The sequence below is a fragment of the Staurois parvus genome, unplaced genomic scaffold, assembly GCF_062004578.1.
Source record: "Staurois parvus isolate SC_StPar_1 unplaced genomic scaffold, SC_StPar_1.0 ptg000827l, whole genome shotgun sequence".
NCBI classification, from domain to species: Eukaryota; Metazoa; Chordata; class Amphibia; order Anura; family Ranidae; genus Staurois; species Staurois parvus.
The window spans coordinates 7401964-7422009 of record NW_028318623.1 but is presented as its reverse complement, the minus strand read 5'-3'; the positions used below and the strand labels follow the sequence as shown (position 1 = coordinate 7422009).

General features: G+C 42.5%; 1 protein-coding gene across 1 annotated transcript in view; it reads right to left on the bottom strand.

Annotated features, from left to right (window-relative positions):
• The window catches only part of LOC149443896 (cell adhesion molecule CEACAM5-like), a 92301-nt gene that overhangs the window by 8546 nt on the left and 63709 nt on the right, over positions 1-20046 (bottom strand). The window contains exons 7-10 of the mRNA XM_089655231.1: positions 17140-17424; positions 8867-8992; positions 4440-4519; positions 934-966 (exon numbers count right to left, since the gene is read on the bottom strand). Of these exons, the coding sequence (XP_089511357.1) occupies positions 934-966; positions 4440-4519; positions 8867-8992; positions 17140-17424 (524 nt within the window). The remainder of the gene's footprint in view (positions 1-933; positions 967-4439; positions 4520-8866; positions 8993-17139; positions 17425-20046) is intronic.

Below are 20046 nucleotides of genomic sequence, written 5' to 3'. Positions count from 1 at the left end.
TGCAATATATTACATTCTGGTTTTTCAGTTAAAGCAGAGTTCCACCCAAAAGTGAAAGGTCCGCTTTTCTGCCTCCTCCCCGCTCTGCTGCCACATTTGGCACCTTTTGGGGGGGGGGGTGCAGATACCTGGTTTTGACAGGTACTTGCTCCCACTTCTGGTTCAGTTCGCCACGGTGAACTGAGCTGGACCCACCGCAGCCCTCTGGGAAACTTCCAAGGTCCTAGAGGACTGCAGCCCATTCACAAAGCGCAGAACAGCACGCTTCGCGCATGGCTTCACTTCCAGTTTCCCTTAGTCAAGATGGCGGCGCCAGCATCCTACAGCTGATTGAAGAATCAGATCGGGGTGACGACACCCCTGGATGCCTGGACGTGTAAGTGCCCAAATATTAAAAGTCAGCAGCCACAGTATTTGTAGCTGCTAACTTGTAATTTTTTTTGGGGGGGTGGCGGGGGGCCAGAACTTCGCTTTAAATGCCACTTTAATACTACTTTCATGAATTTACGTTTCTTTTCTATTTCCCTTCAGTTCAGTTTTACTTATTTCAGTGCAAAAAAAAATTTTTTGTCATTTTTAATGCCTTTACCTATTGAGGGCAGGAATGTGCCAACATTTCTGGATTGGTTGGGAGATTCAAAGGACAAGCTGTAGAATACCAGATGGGTTTGATAGACCAGTTCAGGGTCGGACTGACCATTCAAGCACTCGGGCACTGCCCGAGGGCCTGGGGTCAGTAGGGGGCCCCATGAAATGTCCCTGGTACCTTTTTTATAGGCTTTTCTGGGTGTGCTTTGTGTGTGGGCAAGGACACAGGGGCCCCATGATCCCCTATTGTCCGGGGGCCCCATGAGTTGTCAGTCCGCCCCTGGACCAGTTAATTATTTTATTACCATCAGGTAAATCCATAAACTAATAACTTATAACACTTACATCATAATGTGATTCTTGCAGTCCAGGTTTCTTCTGGGAGTAAAAGAAAAAAGCACATAATTCAAAATTGTGTATTAGTATTTTGTTAATAAGACAGAATAAAGAGAATTGTTGCTGTGTAAGTAGCATTGGTCCATAGCAATCTATCAGATTTATGATTGTGGCAGTGTGTTATCTTGAATAACAGTTGGCCACTGCAGAAACTGATAGGAAATTTTGTGATCTTTGGATTGCAGTGCAGGGTACATGCTGTAAAATTATCTGTGAGGGCTCGTTCACACTTGGCTGTTTTGCCAACGCTTGCCAAATGCCCCTATAGCATTTGGCAAGCGTTGGTCCGGCGTTTGCGTAGCGTTTTTTGCCGCTTGGCAAAGCTCCGCAAACGCAGCATGCGCGGTTTAGTGGCGGATGCTAGGTGTTTGACGAGCGTTAATAACGCCCCCCAAACGCCTATAATGCAGTTTGAGTGGTGTGACCGCTCAGCAAACGCCCCGCAACCGCGTCGCAACCGCACCGCAAACGCCGGCCGGGTGTTTGCGGAGCGGCACCATAGACTAGAATAGGAGGCTTCAACGCCTCCTGACTCGTCCAGAGGCGTCCGTTTTGCCACGACAAGGCGCAAACGCTTAGAACAGCACCATGTGTGGTAAAAACGCTTCCCAAACGCCTCTCTGTCGCCTGCACACAGCGCTAGTGTGAACGTAGCCTAACTGTATTCTTCTCAGTTTAAAGTGATTGGAAAGCTTGTTGTTTTTTCTGTTATTATTAAAATAACAAACATGTTATTCTTTCCAGCTTCTTCTGGGGTCCAATTCACCTCCCCCCGGCCCAGCCTGAGTGCCCCCATAGCAAGCCACTTGCTATGGGGACACTCATGCGTGCTCGCTCCTAAGCCCTGCTCTGTGTGCTCATAGGACACCCAAAATGGGGCTCCGTTCAACCCCCCGCTCCTCATCACTGGCTCTCATTGACTGCAACAGGAGCCAATGAGGAGTGAGAGAGCCTTGGCTCTCGTCCACATCACTGGATCAAGATCAGACTCAGGTATTTATTTAGATTGCGCTGTGGAGAAAGATGCATGCAGAAGGGGTTTTTAAATTCTGAAGGTAAGAAACCTTCTGCCTTTACAACTACTTTAAAGTAGATCTACCATTTACTTTTCCTTACTGTTTTCTCTCCTATTGGACAATACATGTAGTACTTAGTCCCATGTTTCTAAGTGCAGCCCACGTCTAATTATATGGACACCCTGGCTGCCATTGTGCTACATGCTGGGTGTCCAGTGCGCTCCTGTGCCTTTAAAGAGGGGTGGGCTCCCTCAGGTTCACCTGCCCTTGATCTATCCATTAAATACATGTGCCTCTACAATGGGGGCTCTCAAAATTTGTAGAGTTAGGACCGCAGAATATCGGGGTGCTGTGACGTGGCTCTGTGGCTTATGTACGTATTTGCAAATGTGTGCTAACTAAACCCCTGTTTTTAACGCATACTGTTAGACAGGTTAATTAGTTTGTTGGCAAGCTGACTAGCAAGTTGACTTCATTTGTCCTTGCTGCAAAAGTCAGTTATAAACTGGGTCAGTGGCCATTTTTTAAATAGTTATGAGATCCAACCTGCCCCCCTCCCCTCCTGCAGCGACAACAGCTAGGAAGGAGACGGACACCAATTTTACTACGGCAGAAAGTCTCTCAACTCCAAGCACTTAAAACAGACCAGCAACAGTAGAAGAACGCAGAAGGGATGGGGGGCATGCTGTACATTCCTTTAGCCATTGCTTGCCTGTAGAAAGTGCAGGAAGCTGAGATGTCCTTCCTAGCTATTTTGAAAACAGCCATGGCAGAAGGAAGGGGGACTAGGTTGAGTGAAGAGGCACTCATGCAGGTGTGCACCCGAGTGTGGCTGTGTGTGTCCATAGACACACACAGAGTGGCTCGGCCATGCCTTCTCTCCTACACCCTATGGCTTCCACCACTCACAGAGTCCCTTGTAAGACCAGAAAGAGGAAGCAATGGTGCTGCAGATGGACAGCTCTGGGTCCTTGGAGGAGTTAGGTAAGTGTTTGGGGGGGGGGTGCACAACAAGTAGTGGTACTTTTTTTACTTATTTCATGTATCAAGCTAGGTTCTAGGGTTAGAAATAATTAGTTGTATTTTTGATAAGTAAATTTAGTTGTCACTCTGTAGTTAGAGTGACTGTAAATATTTGTTAGGAAAAAGCATAGTTAGCTCACTGTACTTAGTGAGCCGTGATCACATAGTGAAGTCTGTTCTGTGTGCTCAGATGCTGCTAGTCTGCCTAGCTTCCTCTGTACCCAGGAAACTTTACAAGTTTCTGGATGATAGGTGTGGAGTTCCGCAGATGGCAGCATGAATATTGATACAGCCCTGGCCTACCCCAGAGAGAGAGGCTCTGAAGGCATGCTGGGTAACTGTATATATTGAGTAAGCACATGGGGTCGGGGTTATTTCCTGTCAAGGACTGATCCATCCTGGGAGAGGTCACGTTGCCCTTCCAGACAGCTATGGTCATGCGGCCTCAGGTGGGTGACCTGAGGGCCTGAATGTTGAGACCCCGGTTCTGCTATGCTGACTGAGGGACTGTCTCCTGAAAATCTGATCTGGTATTACGAAGGAAGGCTTCCAGCTGCTCTTGGGCCTTGTGAGTACAGACATCCCGAAAGGATCTTAGAGACCGAGTACTGTTTAACCCCCTCTGGTGCTACGAAGTCAGCTGAGGTTGTTGTTCCGAAGAGCTTTGTCCACCTGGTCTACTTTTTAAAGGGACACTGCTCTGGGGCTCTAAAGACATTACTGCTATTACTACTGCTATTACTTTTTACTATTGCCCTAAAGTTGAAGTCCACAGTTTGTTTCAAGCAAGGACTCTGACATAGTTCGCCCTGAAGATTAGACAAAGTGTACATAGTTCCTATTTCCAGAGTATCCCACTCCTCTCCCTCAGCTCTATCTAAGAGCTACAAAAAATAAAAACAACACCTCTAGACTGGTTATTGGAAAAAAGTGTGAATGAGCCTATGTACTTGGCTGCAGGGCAAAGTAACTGGGGAAGACCTGGACAGTATTCCTGTGGCTCATACGGGAGTAGTTCCATTGATATTTCAACTTAGAACCATTTTAAAGACAAATTTGTCTTATGGATGTGGTTGGAGAAGATGTTTTTGACATACCTATTATATATTACTTTGTAGCAATAAGACATACACCTTTTCCACAGATATTGTAAATAAATTACCTCTGTCAGTTTTTACTTATTAACAAGAATCCTCGGGTCAAAAAAAATAACCTCTCTCTGCTTATTAAATACTCCTTTCAGAAAATCCCAACTATAACCAGAAAACATCAGTTTTTTCTACCTTAATGAAAAGCAGTGATGGTTTCAGAAACTCTTAGACTAATGCAGGGTATTATATACTTTGGCTCATATTATACAACATAATATAGGTATATACAGTATATTGTAGGAAAGAGTAGTTAAGCAGATCATACCTCAGTTCCTAGAATAGTAGTTGCATAGATGCTTGGTGGAGGAACATTTGAATTTTCATATTCTGAATCAGTTTTCGGTGCTGAAGTCAAGATAGAAAGTTTAATTATTCACATATATTTAGATATATGGTTTCATTATAGAATATAGAATAGATCTTGTTACATCTGTTTATGACAGAGCTCTCCTTGGCATACTTCCTGTGTTATCTCAAAAAGCCCTCTTAGGCTGGCCATACATGGATCCTTTTTTTTATTCAACCAGTGTGTTGAACGAAAAAAACAAACCCGATAACTCCATCCACACATTCAATGTGGATAGGAGAATCCTCCCAGCTGTGCTCTTGTATTCTAACAGATTTCCCCACCATCAGAATACACAGATCAGAGCTGTAGCCTATTGGCAATTGGTAGATCGACTTCTGTTCAACCACCATGGCCACACATTGATCGAAATTCTGCCAATGGATGCTGAAGTGTACAAATTTCAATCCATGTATGGCCAAATTCAGTTCTTAATTTGTATTACAGAATATTTAGCCTTTATCTGAAATCTGAGAGTAGGAGTGGTTGAGTAGTTCAGCAAATGACTGAAGCTGGCCATTGACTGATCAAAATTCAGTCGGTTCAGCAGGGACCTGCTGAATTTCGATTCATCCATTGCTGCTCCCACTTGGGCTTGTTGGAAAATTTGGTTTTGATTGATGCACCCAGCCGATCATCTGCAGCACCGATCGGTGTATTCTGACAGCAGAGGAGTACCCCTGTTAGACTACAATAACACAGTGTGGAAGGTTCGTCTATCCACCTCACTTGTGTGAATGGGTGGAGCTGTTCATTTGTTTTTTCTATTAGCCCACCATCTGATGAAAAAAAAAAAGTCAGGGCTTGGACTGAGCAAAGCTAAGGGGAGGGCCAGCATGACTGGGGCTTGTAGACGAGGCTGAGATTGGATTTGGGTGGGAGGATATTCAGGAGGTAGGGGTGGTTACTCACCTGATATTGGAGTATTTGAGCTGGAGGGTGGTCTTTCCAGGATGAGGAGAGGGATTGGGACTTGTCGGCTGTCAGTCTGAGCTTGTGCCAGCACGGCTGTGGTTTCTCCCACCATCCCTCCCTGGACCTTTTTCGTTGTTTTGTTGTTTGTTTTGTTTTTGTTTTTGGTTATTGGTTTTGTCCTTTGTGTTTGACATGTTGTTTGGTTTTGTGTGGGTTTCTTGATTTTCTTTTCATTTCTTGATCAGCATTTTGTGTCCTGAGGTGTTTGTCTGGTGTTTTTGTTTTGTCATGGCAGCTGGAAGGGGTCGCTGGGTCTTTGAAGGTGGTGCTGGAGTGACAATTTGGTGAATTATTGGTTGGGCCCATCGTAGGTATGGGTGTTCCTTCCCAATTATAAGGTCACGTTGGTAAGGTTGGAGTTCATTGGCTGTATCTGGGACTACGTAGCTGTAGTATTGTCCCCGAGGTGGTGTAGTAGCGGCTGGGGGCTTTTTCATTGGGTGTCAGATACAACCGAGTTATTGAAGTGAGCAACAGTGCCTTCGAAGACCTTTGACCCAGTTGGGATCATTACTGTCAGTTATTATTTGATTGTACTGTATGAAGTGTTATGTAAGTTATGTTAAATAAATGGCTGCTATGGCCGGTTTTACACCAAAAGGAGAATTGCGTGGTTATTTCAGGTGGGAGAAGGTTGAGGGGGGGTTGTTTTATTGGTTAGGTGGTAAGTATTAGCTTCGATATTCTGCATGCCCCTCAGTCATGAATCCATGTATGGCCAGCTTTTGAGGGCTGACAACATTCAGTTACTAAAATGCTGCGTGTTGTCAGCACTCTACAGGGTTTAAAGCTGAACTCCAGAGTTGAAAAACATCTTCAGGTGCAGTAGGATCTCCTCCCCATTTTGATGGGCAACTTTTCATTTTATAAGCAAGAACCTGGTATCCAAATTGGTATTAAATTATGCTGGGTTTTTGCTTATATTATACTGTAGCTTCCTAGGGGGCAAGTAATAGCTTGGCGACCGGGAACTTCATTTGTTTTATTTAAATTTGTTTTTTGGTTTTATTCATTTTATCTGTATTTGGTGATTAGTTTTTGAGGTCTGTCCTGGTTTTGGATCTTACATACAGTTTACAACTTTTCTGTCACGTACCTTACTTGTGAGCCTGATGGCAGGAGGAAGGCCTCTCGTACAGCTCCGGTTCAAGGGCCACTGAAGGTGGAACAACAACCACAAGAGCACGGTGGGGTATGAGTGCCAGTTCGGTCCAGTAGTCTGTCCAGGGATTGCTGGGAGATGGGATCAGACAGCACAGGCTAATAGTCCTGCGGGGTTTAAATTATCTGATTGGCGCCAACATTAGCAACAGGCTGTCGTGCGTGTGCGCATGCGTGAACGCAAATGCACATGACTATGAGCAGCAGAACGGGCCCTCGCACATCTGCGCCTGCGCCGCTGTGCACTATGGCGAGCATCTTTCTGACATTTTCATTTTGCTGTAGTCTTCTGGGACCTGTCACGTGTCCCAAAAGACTACAGGGAGGGAGGACACCTTCCGTTTCCGTAGGTGATCGGACCAGAAGTGGGAGCGGGTAACTGTCAAATTCGGGTACCTGCTCCCTCCCCGCTCCCCAAAGGAGCAGTCCTTAAAGCGAAACTTCCCTTTTTGGGTGGAGCTCCGCTTTAACATATATTTTTACGTATATTTGTAAATGCATTCCAAAAATGTAGATTTGTATTTTTAAAGACATAGAGAATATTTGAAATGTATTTTTAAAACTATTTTTCATATATTTTGTAATAACGATGCATTTCAACATGCAGTGTATATACTGTATACAGGTGCAACTCAAAAAATTTGAATATCGTGCAAAAGTTCATTTATTTCAGTAATGCAACTAAAAAGGTGAAACTAATATATGAGAGAGACTCATTACATGCAAAGCAAGATAGTTCAAGCCGTGATTTGTCATAATTGTGATGATTATGGCTTACAGCTCATGAAAACCCCAAATCCAGAATCTCAGAAAATGAGAATATTACATGCAATCAATAAAACAAGGATTGTACATAGAACAATATCGGACCTCTGAAAAGTATAAGCATGCATATGTACTCAGTACTTGGTTTGGGCCCCTTTTGCAGCAATTACTGCCTCAGTGCGGCGTGGCATGGAAGCTATCAGCCTGTGGCATCCGTCTGTGTGTGGTGGCTCTTGATGCACTGACTCCAGCCTCAGTCCACTCCTTGTGAAAGTCCCCAACACTTTTGAATGGCCTTTTCCTGACAATCCTCTCCAGGCTGCGGTCATCCCTGCTGCTTGTGCACCTTTCTCGTCCACACTTTTCCCTTCCACATAACTTTCTATTAATGTGCTTTGATACAGCACTTTGGGAACATCCAACTTCTTTTGCAATTACCTTTTGAGGCTTTCCCTCCTTATGGAGGGTGTCAATGATGGTTTTCTGCACAACTCTCAGGTCAGCAGTCTCTCCCATGATTGTGATTCCTACTGAACCAGACTGAGAGACCATTTAAAGGCTCAGGAACCCTTTGCAGGTGTTATGGCTTAATTAGCTGATTAGAGTGGGACACTTTGAGCTGAGAATATTGCACCTTTTCACAATTATTCTGATTTTCTGAGATTGTGGATTTGGGGATATCTTGCTTTGCATGTAAAGAGTCTATCTCATATATTAGTTTCACCTTTTAAGTTGCATTACTGAAATAAATGAACTTTTGCACGATATTCTAATTTTTTGAGTTTCAACTGTGTGTGTGTATGTATATATATATATATATATAGACATATATTAAATATGGCCAAAATTTTATCATTTCAAATATATGGCAATATATTTGGGAAGAATATTTTATTTGAAATATATTTTTCTTCCATGTGGGCATGCACACTAGCATTTTTTTAATCTCCTAGAAGCTGTTATCAGCATTTTTTTTCTGCTCCTAGAAGCTAAATGGTGTTATCCTGTGTGTCCATGCACACTATTTTAGGCTAGTAGCATTTTTCAAGCTTCAGTGTTTAGGAACAGAAAAAAAATATTTTTGTAGAGTTTTTGGGAGCATTTTTCCAGCAGAAAAAAAACACTGAATGCTCCTAAACGCTACTAAAATGATTTTTTTCTAGCTTTTTTTTTTTCTACATGTACTGTAAAAACATTAATTAAATGCTAATGCTCCTAAATGCACCTAAATGCTACTAAAAGCTGGCACAAAAACGCTATTATCAGCATTTTTCATCCAGTTTTTTTTTCAGCTTTTAATAAAATGCTAGCGTGCATGGAGCCTTACAAGAGGCTGAGGAATATGGTGGAACATGTATGTTCATTTTTTGTAGTGACTGTTGGGTTATATTTAGGAAAATTAAAACAAGGAACTAACAAAAAAAAAGAAAGAACAGATAACATACGTTTCCTTGTCAGGAAGATAAAGAACACAACAGCTTCAATAATGGTGATTCCGACAACAACTCCAATCACAATTCCGGCTACCTCGCCACCACTAAGTCCATGGGAAACTAGGCATGGAGATGGAGCTGTGGAGAAAAAAAATCTATTTAAAAGACACATATGGGATGTTATTTTTTTTCGAAATCATACTTACCTAGGTGGATGCTAGTGGGACGGGTATTGGCGCACTCCAAGAAGGGTTAGAAATGGTGTATGCGGAATGGACTAAGACTGAAAACAAGGACCATAATATGATGGGAATATATATGTGTGAAACACAATACCATGTGAAGATTGTGATATATGTAGTCCTTATAATTTATTCTTTATTTCAGGTACTTTTATAACGCCGTCAATTTACTCAGTGTTTTACATATATATTGTACATTCACATCAGTCCCTAACCCTCAAGGGGCGTACAATCTAAGGTCCCTAACTCACATTCATACATACACATACTAGGGCCAATTTAGACAGGATCTAATTAACCTACCAGCATGTCTTTGGAGTGGGAGGAAACCCATACAGGCACAGGGAGAAGATGCAAACTCCAGGCAGGTGGTGCCGTGGGTAGGATTTAAACCAACGACCCTAGTGCTGCCAGGCGGAAGTGCTAACCATTTAGCCTCTGTGCTGCCCTAATGAGTAGTCCTTATTGAAGTCCTTGTAAGCAGCTGAACTAGAAGGCAGCCAGCCAGTGAAGAGCTAGAGAGGGCCCTATGGGAAATCAGAAAAGAAGAAGGTGGCGCCCTCTAAGTGCAGCATTAAACTCTTTAATATAACTAAAAATATAATATTGGTCACTCACAAAGGTATGGTGGAAAAGCGCTTGTGCTCTGAAATAATAGGTATCCGCTGTGTGAAGGGACTTGAGTCGCTATACGTGCAGGATGGTCTGGTATTGGGCGGCGAGGTTCTGTCCTTGGACCCCTTCTCTTCTCCATCTACACCTCCTCCCTTGGTCACTTGATAAACTCCCATGGCTTTAACCACATGCTGCCCAGCCACTGTAGAAATACGGCGGCAGGGCGGCACAGCTGGGCAAAACCACGTTTTAAAACGTGTGTTTTTAAAACAGGTAGGGGGCGCGCCGCCGCCCTACCTGTCCCGTCGATCACGGCCGCGGATGTCAGTCGCCGGGTCACAGCCGGTCGTTAGCGATTAGCGGCAATCACTGACAGAGAGCACAGCTGCAGTAGCTGAGCTTTCTGTCAGTTCCCTGACAGCTCCTGACAAGCTGATCAGGACAGAAGAGTTTATCTGTCCCGATCAGCGGTGTTCCCTGCAGTACACACCCCTGCCCCCTAGTAAAACACTCCCCTCACACAGTTAACCCTTTCACTGAATAATAAAGTTAACCCCTTCCTCCCCAGTGCCATTAGTACAGTGTCAGTGGTTTTTTTTTTTGCACTGATCACTGTATTGGTGTCACTGGGGATGTCAGTGACCCCAAGTCAGTTCCCCCCAGTGTCGCTGATCGCTGCCATAAGTCGCTGAGCACCGCCATTATTAGTATAAAAAAAATAAATAAAAATCACAGTATCTTTCCCGCCATTTGTAAACGCTATAACTTTCATGTAAACCAATTAATTTACACGTATTGGGGTTTTTTGTAGCAAAAACATGTCGCAGAATGCATTTTGGCAGAAATTTATGACTAAAATTGTCAGACTTTTTTTTTATAGCGCAAAAAATAAAAAAACGCACAGGCGATCAAATACCACCGAAAGAAAGCTCAATTTGTGGGGAAAAAAAGAATGTAAATTTCATTTATGTACCGTATTGCATGACCGTGCAATTGTCTGTTAAACTAGCGTAGCGCTGTATAGCAAAAAAATGGCGTAAATTGCAGTATCTATACCATAGTTTGTAGACGCTATAACTTTCACACAAAGCAATCAATATACACTTATTGGGATATTTGTACCAAAAACATCGAGCAGAATACATTTTGGCCTCCATTTATAACTAACTTTGAGTTTACTATATATTTTCTATAGCTGAAAAAAATATATAGTTTTTCTTCAAAATTTTTGGTATTTTTTTGTTTATAGCGTGAAAAATAAAAAGCGCACAGGTGATCAAATACCACCGAAAGAAAGCTCTATTTCTGTGAAAAAAGGACATAAATTTTGTTTGGAAGCAACATTGCATGACCGCACAATTATCAGTTGAATTAGTGCAGCGCCGAGTAGCAAAAAGAGGCCTGGTCATTAAGGGGGGTAAATCCTCAGGAGGGCAAGTGGTTAAGTACCATCTCTATGGTGATGACACACAAATCTATCTTTCTACTCCTCACCTCACCCCTTCAGTCTCCTCTCACATCAGTAACCTACTAAGTGACATATCGGCATGGATGTCACTCCACTTCCTCAAACTCAATCTTTCCAAAACTGAGCTCTTAGTATTCCCCCCAGCCCGTGCCCCCTCCCCTGACTTCACCATCAAGATCAATAACCTAATCATCAGTCCCTCCCCTCATGCCAGGGTACTAAGTGTAATCCTAGACTCCCATCTGTCCTTTCAGCCCCAAATCCAATCACTGTCCAAATCTTGTAGACTTCACTTCGGCAACATCTCCAAGATACGCCCGTTCCTAACCACGAAAACCACTAAGCAACTTATTCACTCCCTTGTTATATCTCGCCTTGACTATTGTAACTCCCTCCTCATTGGCCGACCTCATCGCAGGCTGTCCCCTCTTCAGTCTTCATGAATGCTGCTGACAGACTCATCCACCTTACTAACCGTTCTGTATCTGCCACCCCTCTCTGCCAATCCCTCCACTGGCCTCCACCCCTCTCTGGCAATCCCTCCACTGGCTTCCCATTGCCCAACGGATAAAATTCAAAACATTAACAATAACATATAAAGCCATTTATAACTCTGCCCCAAATTACATCACCGATCTTGTCTTCAAATATCACCCAAACCGTACTCTCCGCTCCACACAAGACCTCCTGCTCTCTAGCTCCCTTGTCTCCTCCTCCCATGCTCATCTCCAGGACCTTTCCAGAGCTTACCCCATCCTCTGGAACTCTCTACCCCAATTTATCAGACTATCTCCTACTCTGCTCACTTTTAGGCGATCTCTGAAAACCTATCTCTTCAGGGAAGCCTATCCTGCCCTCAGCTAATAATGGAATCATCTACTCTTCCAACTAGTCGATCCACCACAGTTACTACCTTTTGTACCATTAGCCCCTCCCTCCTAGATTGTAAGCTCCAAGGATCAGGGCCCTCCTTTCCCTCTTGTATTGACTGTATTGTCTCCCGTTATATTGTAAAGCGCTGAGCAAACTGTTGGCGCTATATAAATCCTGTATAATAACAATAATGCTGGTGGCTACAAGCATTTCCTCTAAGTTCCGGGACTCCCTCTGAACGGAGAAGACGTCACTTCCGGTCACGTAATGGCGGGGGGTGGGGGGGTTGTGTGCGTTCGTAGCATGCGTGCTCCCTCTTCAGGCCATGTCTAGTCACATGACTAGAAGTGACATCTTCTCCGTTCAGAGGGAGTCCCGGAACTCAGAGGAAAAGCTTGGAGGCACCAGCATTGTCGCCCAAAACCGTACCATCCTGCATGTATAGAGACTCAAGTCCCTTCACTCAGCGGATGCCTATTATTTCAGATTACAAGCGCTTTTCCACCATACCTTTTGTGTGTGGCCTGTATTATATTTTTAGGTATATGAAAGAGTTTAATGCTGCACTTAGAGGGCGCCACCTTCTTCTTTTCTGACCTAGATGGATGCTGCATCTGTCCCCTGCCGGCTCTAAGTGTGAGAACTCAGCGATCACATGACTGCTGAACGCGTAGTTCTCATCACCACTGTGAGCAGAGAGTGGTCACTGTCACTCAGCGATGTCTGCTCTGCCCCACCCCCGCTCTCAATGGAGCGCAGGGCTGTGGAGGGGGAGGGAGCAGCTGGCTCAGTCTCTCAACAAATCTCTGAGAGGCTGAGCCAGATGCCTCTCCAGACTCTGGGGTGGATCCCGACTTTAAAATCGGGATCTTCCCCTAGCCTGGACCAGCTGAGTGACATCAACTTCAGCACAATGTCAGCTGAAAACAGGTCACAGGAGTGCAGAACAAACTGCACTCCTGTGATGCACAGAAGAAGTACAGCCAAAAGAGCTTTGGCTGTACTGTAATGGGGAATAAAAGTGATTTTGGTATTCTGCCTGTTTGTTGTTTACAGGGATGTGGTTTGATCACACTTGGACCCTTAATTTAATTGTAATCATAATAGCTGCCAAAAATCCAGGGATAGTCCTATGATTTTCAATACTGTAGGCGCCGGAGGATCTGGCTTTAGCAAAGAGGGAGAACATCAACATGGGACCATATGAAAGTAAGGCCAGGGATAGTCCTGGGATTTCTGATGCTGTCCCACAGGATTTAGCTTCAGGATGGACGGAGAGCAGCAGCATAAGAGCGAGTGATTAGGTAAGTAATCACAAAATCCATTCTTACTGCCACTTATATGAACAATATGGGCTTATATTATTCCCACTGCCATTACAATAAATCTTATTCTATCCGAACATCAATAATGGGCTAAAAGCCTAAGTGTAGCCAAAAAGAAAAAATAATAATCAGCAAGGGACATCAAATACCTTCAGTAGGGTGTGTCCTTTAGTTGAAATCTTCTCTCTGATGCCACCCTTGCCATCCTCTGGTGTGGTGGGGGTGGATTTAGCTACGGTGCTGTCACAAGCTCTCATCAAGAGAGCTTGACTATGCCCACCCTTTCCGTCTATATGCAGAATTCATAGAAGCCATACTACAGCTTCTATGAATGAAATAAGAACTATGACTGGAGGGGGCAAGCCTTTCAGTCTTCTGCCCATCTTCCATTCTTAGGTAAATTCTTAGGTAAATAATGCTCCTCATCTCTATATATATATATATATATATATATATATATATATATATTTTTTTATTTTTTTATTTTAGTTAAACTTAGGCTTTAATTTATCCCATTCATACCAGTGATATATACTTATTCTCCTCCCACTGACACCAACAATGGATCTTCTATCCCACTTACACCATATGGAATGTATTTTATCCCACTACAGGTACTCCTCGCTTAACGACCGAGTTCCGTTTCAACGACTTGGTCGTTATGCGAATTGGTCGTTAAGTGAGGAACTGCATGTACTGTATACAGTAGTACAATATATGCATAGTATTTGACAATACAGTATTCTGAATAAGTAAAATAACAAGAAAGATCAAACTGAAAACTTCCACTTGTTTTAATTTGCATAGGTTGTGTAATTTACACACAGTACTGGAATGTATTACAGTACAGTAGTACAATACAGTATATGCATAGTATTTGACAATACAATACAGTATTCTGAATAAGTAAAATAACAAGAAATATCAAACTGAAAACTTCCACAGTAAACAAAAAAAACAAAACAAACAAAAAAAAAAAAATTCAGGCTATCATTTTAGTCAACGAATCCTTCAAAATCGTCATCATCAGAGCTATTATCAGGAGCTGCTGAAGGCCCAGGTAAGGGAGACGATGGAGTAGAAATTGAAGCATTGGTAGTGCTTGGTGTAACTTTCCAAAAGTATCCACTTAGAGTGGTCTGCTTTGTCATTTTCTTTTTTTCTTCATATATTTCACGATAGCACTGTAAAACTTGACTTATTTGTCTTTCCACCTTTGTGAATCGTTCAACATTCGGATCCATACTCTCTAGTTGGAACATAGCTGCATTCACTTTTGAGAACACACCAGCTAATCCCTTCACAGTAAACTTCTTTGGCACTTCTTCCATGTTTTCATTTTCTTCTTCCTCCTCCGCCAGGTTCTGCTGTGCTTCCAACTCTATTAAATCTTCGGTAGTTAGCTCTCCCTCCCTGTATTGCACTAATTCCTCAATATCTTCCACCTCAACTTCTAAATTAAGCACTTTAGCAAGTTCCATAGTTGTTTTATTTATGGCATCAACATGTTCATCTTTCTCAAAAACTGTAACATTGCTCACAAAACATTTTAGGCATTTTTTCCATATGCCTTGCATACACTTTTCTGTCACTCCCTTCCAAGCGGATTCAATGTTGTTTATGCAGTCTAAAATGTTGTAAGATCTCCAGAAATCACGGAGAGTTACTTCATCATTTTCTGTTGCTGCTACAGCTTTGGAAAAAGTTGTGCGTAAATAGTATGCTTTAAATGTGGCTATGGCCCCCTGGTCCATTGGCTGAAGGATTGAAGTTGTGTTTTTAGGTAGATATACTATCTTTACATCTGTGTTTAGGTCATCAAGATACTGGGGATGGCCTGGAGCATTATCAAGCAGGAGGATAATTTTAAAAGGAATGCCCTTTTCTTGACAATAATGCTTCACTGAGGGTATGAAGCAGTGGATGAACCAATCCTCAAATAAAGCTTGAGTCATCCATGCCTTGTTATTTGCTCGGTAGTAAACAGGCAGTGTGTTCTTTCTAACTCTGCTCAATGCACGTGGGTTTTCAGAGCGATAGATAAGCAAAGGCTTCAACTTAAACCCGGTAACATTTCCTCCCAACAACAATGTGACCCTGTCCTTAAATGCCTTAAAGCCAGGCATTGTCTTAGCTTCTTTGTGTATATAGGATCTTTCAGGCATTTTCTTCCAAAAAAGTCCAGTTTCATCCACATTGAAGATCTGTTCTGGACAGTAGCCACCTTGCTCTATGATTTTATCAAATTGGTCAACAAATTTTTCTGCTGCTTCTACATCTGCACTTGCTGCCTCACCACTGACACTCCGATTATGCAGCTTGAATCTTCGAGAAAACCGTTGAAACCATCCGTTACTTGCTGTAAAGGTTTCGGTTGAACCGCTGCGTGCTTGCAAAGTCTCAAAGATATTGAGTGCCTTGGCTTGAATTATTGAAAGGTTCAATGGCATTCTTTTTTGAATCAGGTCATCAAACCAGATAGCCAGTAACTTCTCCATATCATGAATTAGGCCTTTCCGCTGTCTAGTTATTATGGCTTTAAAGCCTGTTGATGCTTTCACTGCCTCTTTTACTCTATCTTTATCCTTAAGGATTGTTGAAATGGTTGAATGTGCCAGATGCAAGTCATGTGCTATCTCATGGACTTTTTTGCCACCTTCATAATCCTTTATGATCTTTATTTTCTTCTCAAGATCAATAGCCTTCCTTTGTTTCTTGGCATTTTCTGGTGCAACCTTGCTTTTCCTTTTTGGAGACATCTGGGGTAAAGTACAATACAGAATAAGGCACCCAGATCACACACAACTTGTATGCTTGAAGAAAAAGCTTTATAAATAGTTACACTGTACTGTACATACTGTAATGTACTATATCTGTACTGTATACAGTATTGTCACACTACTGTGCTGTATTGTGTGGGCCTGAGAGAGATCCTGGACTGTATACAGTACAGTACAGTATAGCTGTTTATAAAGTTTTTTTCTTTGCATCGCAAAAAAATACAGTAATTTACAGTACTGAATACTGACCAGGAAACCAGCAGTACCGGACCTCAGAATAGTGTACAATTTCAGCCATGAATGACTTTGAGACGCAGGGCCGCTACCACCGCTACCACGTCTGCTACCACATCCGCTACCACGTTTAGCGCGTAACCACGTTTTAGCACGTACCGTCGGTGAGATGGTCGTAAGTGTGAGCGGTCGTAACGGTGAAGAGATGGTCGTAAGTGCGAGCGGTCGATAAACAGGTAGGTCGTTAAGCGAGGAGTATCTGTATTACCAACATTGGGGTTTATTTTGTCCCACCAACGCGAGCAATGGGCTTATTTTATTTACACTGATATCAGTGATAGGACTTATTTGACACCGATTGGTTAGACTTATTTTCACACCAACAATTGGGCTTGTTTTATCTCTCTGAAACCAATAGAGGGTTGTTCTCTGTAAAGAAAGTCCTGAGATGTTCAACAATATGATGGATGGCAGAGGCCATCACTGTTTAGCCAGCCCATAAGACAGATAAGGCAACTATCCCTCATCTATGGTGGACCACTCTTGAGGATGCAGCATCATTAAGACATGGAAATTCACCAAAGTGCCAGGGACAGTTTGATTGTGGTTGCACAGCTAACCTCCCTTCCGGGTACCCTTTATCCAAAACCCAAATACCTGCTTTAGGTAGAATTATTACACTTGGCAATAATCAAAAAGAAACTGTGAATTATATCATGCTATGCTTCTTTAAATATTTGCCACTCACCTATTACATCGATAGTAAACAGAAAGCTCTGATTTCCAACAATATTTTTGGCCATGCACACATATTTCCCGGCATCTTCTCTGGTAACAGCAGTAATCAGAAGACTGGATGTAAAATTTCTGGAAATTATTATGATTTTCCCTGTCTTCTGGATAGAAGAGTTGACATGATACCAAGTGAACACAGTGGGAATATCAGAGACCAGGGCCAATGTCATCATTGCAGTTTGTCCATCTTTTATTGAGGTTATTGCACTATTATTGTGTCCTGGAGACTGTGGAAGATCTGGTATATAAAAAAGAAGAAATAAGCACAATCTATTGCCCAGATTGTCTTTAGTATGCAATAATGAACATAAAAAGGTTTACATAACACATAACCACTTTTGCAGTGACCCAAGGAGTTGGTGTACCCAATATTGAATTTAAATTGTTCATGGACATTAGCTTGCTGAATATTTCACTTGCTTCTTATATTTTTGTAAATGAGATCTCCTCACCTAAATAACTGGTTTGCTATAACGTGTCACTACAAAATATTTTGTCATGCCTCTTGCCTTGGTTCCCATGTGGAGTATTGAGGGTTCAAGGCAAAGGATATTTTTGAACAAGGAGGACTTGCTTCTTGGGATCTGTATCAACACTTTTCTCAAACCTGAAGCCTAATTGTTACAGTAATTTAATTAAAATGAAGGACCAGCTAGTATACACAATCAGAAAATCGTACAACCAATACCGCCTTTAAAGTGTTCTTCCGATATTCTGATTGTTAGTACACAGCTTTCGTATGAAATTATTTGAAGTGATTTTCGTTTACTCAGTACAGTTTTAGTTTGAAAATACAATACCAATACAATACATTACATCTCTTGATTTTTTTATTCTGTCGTACAAGAAATGAGACTAGCATGCAAAAAAAAAAATGGACGATCATTTGTTTGATATTCTCATCGTGTGTACGGGACCTTAGCTGTAGAGATATCTAAGATTAGCTGATCCTTAACACTGTCCCTGCTCTTCGTAAATATACTAAATAGCCAAGTCATAGAATCATAAGTGTTGTTTTCACACACCCAGGAGCTGTTGATACGTGTTGGAGGTGAATGTTCCCTTCCGTAAAACATTTTGCCAGCTCAGTGTTCTACAAATCCCACAAAAGACAGTGTACATAGTTTTTAAATGTGTACACCTAAATAAGACGCCAACCTATGCAATCATATGAAAAAAAAAATAAAGGAGACCTCTATGCATCGTCCTCTGCCTTCCTCCAACACTCATTAGCTTGTTAAGGTTCACTGAGAAGAGGGCACTGCTTTCTTCTTCAGGGAAACCATACTAATTTTAGTTCCACACTCATTCTCCCTCTATCTATGTAGCTTCCAAGAATGATGATCCAGTTGAAGGAATGATGCATGTCAATGGCAATAATACAGTTTTTACTCAAGAATCGAGCAGACTCCTTATTCCTGCCACTGCTGCTCTCCAGCTAAACCAACCACATGATAATCTTACTCCTGCCATTGCAGTTCTCCAACAAAACCCACCACATGATTATCTTACTCCTGCCATTACAGTTCTCCAGCTAAACCCACCACATGATGATCTTACTCCTTCCACCGCAGTTCTTCAATTAAATCCACCACATGATGATCTTACTCCTTCCACTGCTGTTCTCCAGCTAAACCAAACACATGATGATCTTAGTCCTTCCACCGCAGTTCTTCAATTAAATCCACCACATGATGATCTTACTCCTTCCACTGCTGCTCTCCAGCTAAACCAACCACATGATGATCTTACTCCTGCCATTGCAGTTCTCCAACTAAACCAACCACATGATGATCCTACTCCTTCCAATGCTTCTCTCCAACTAAACCAACCACATGATATTACTCCTTCCACTGCTGCTCTCCAGCTAAACCAACCACATGATGATCTTTTTCCTTCCACTGCTGCTCTCCAGCTAAACCAACCACATGATGATCTTACTCCTTCCACTGCTGCTCTCCAACTAAACCAATCACATGTTGATCTTACTCCTGCCATCGCAGTTCTCCAACTAAACCCACCACATGATTATCTTACTCCTGCCATTACAGTTCTCCAGCTAAACTCACCACATGATTATTTTACTCCTTCCACCGCAGTTCTTCAATTAAATCCACCCCATGATGATCTTACTCCTTCCACTGCTGCTCTCCAGCTAAACCAATCACATGATGATCTTATTCCTACCACTGCTGCTCTCCAGCTAAACCAACCACATGATGATCTTATTCCTACCACTGCAGTTCTCCAACTAAACCAACCACATGATGATCCTACTCCTTCCACTGATGCTCTCCAACTAAACCAACCACATGATCTTACTCCTTTCACTGCTGCTCTCCAGCTAAACCAATCACATGATGATCTTATTCCTACCACTGCTGCTCTCCAGCTAAACCAACCACATGATGATCTTATTCCTACCACTGCAGTTCTCCAACTAAACCAACCACATGATGATCCTACTCCTTCCACTGATGCTCTCCAACTAAACCAACCACATGATCTTACTCCTTTCACTGCTGCTCTCCAGCTAAACCAACCACATGATGATCCTACTCCTTCCACTGATGCTCTCCAACTAAACCAACCACATGATCTTACTCCTTTCACTGCTGCTCTCCAGCTAAACCCACCACATGATGATCTTACTCCTACCACTGCTGCTCTCCAACTAAACCAACCACATGATGATCATACTCCTTCCACTGCTGCTCTCCAAGTAAACCAACCACATGTTGATCTTACTCCTTTCACTGTTGTTCTCCAAGAAACCTCCACAAACTTAACATTTGTACTTTTTTTCTGAGGACAATTTTACCAAAAAAGAAACCCACCCTGGGCAAAAGGGGTCAGATCA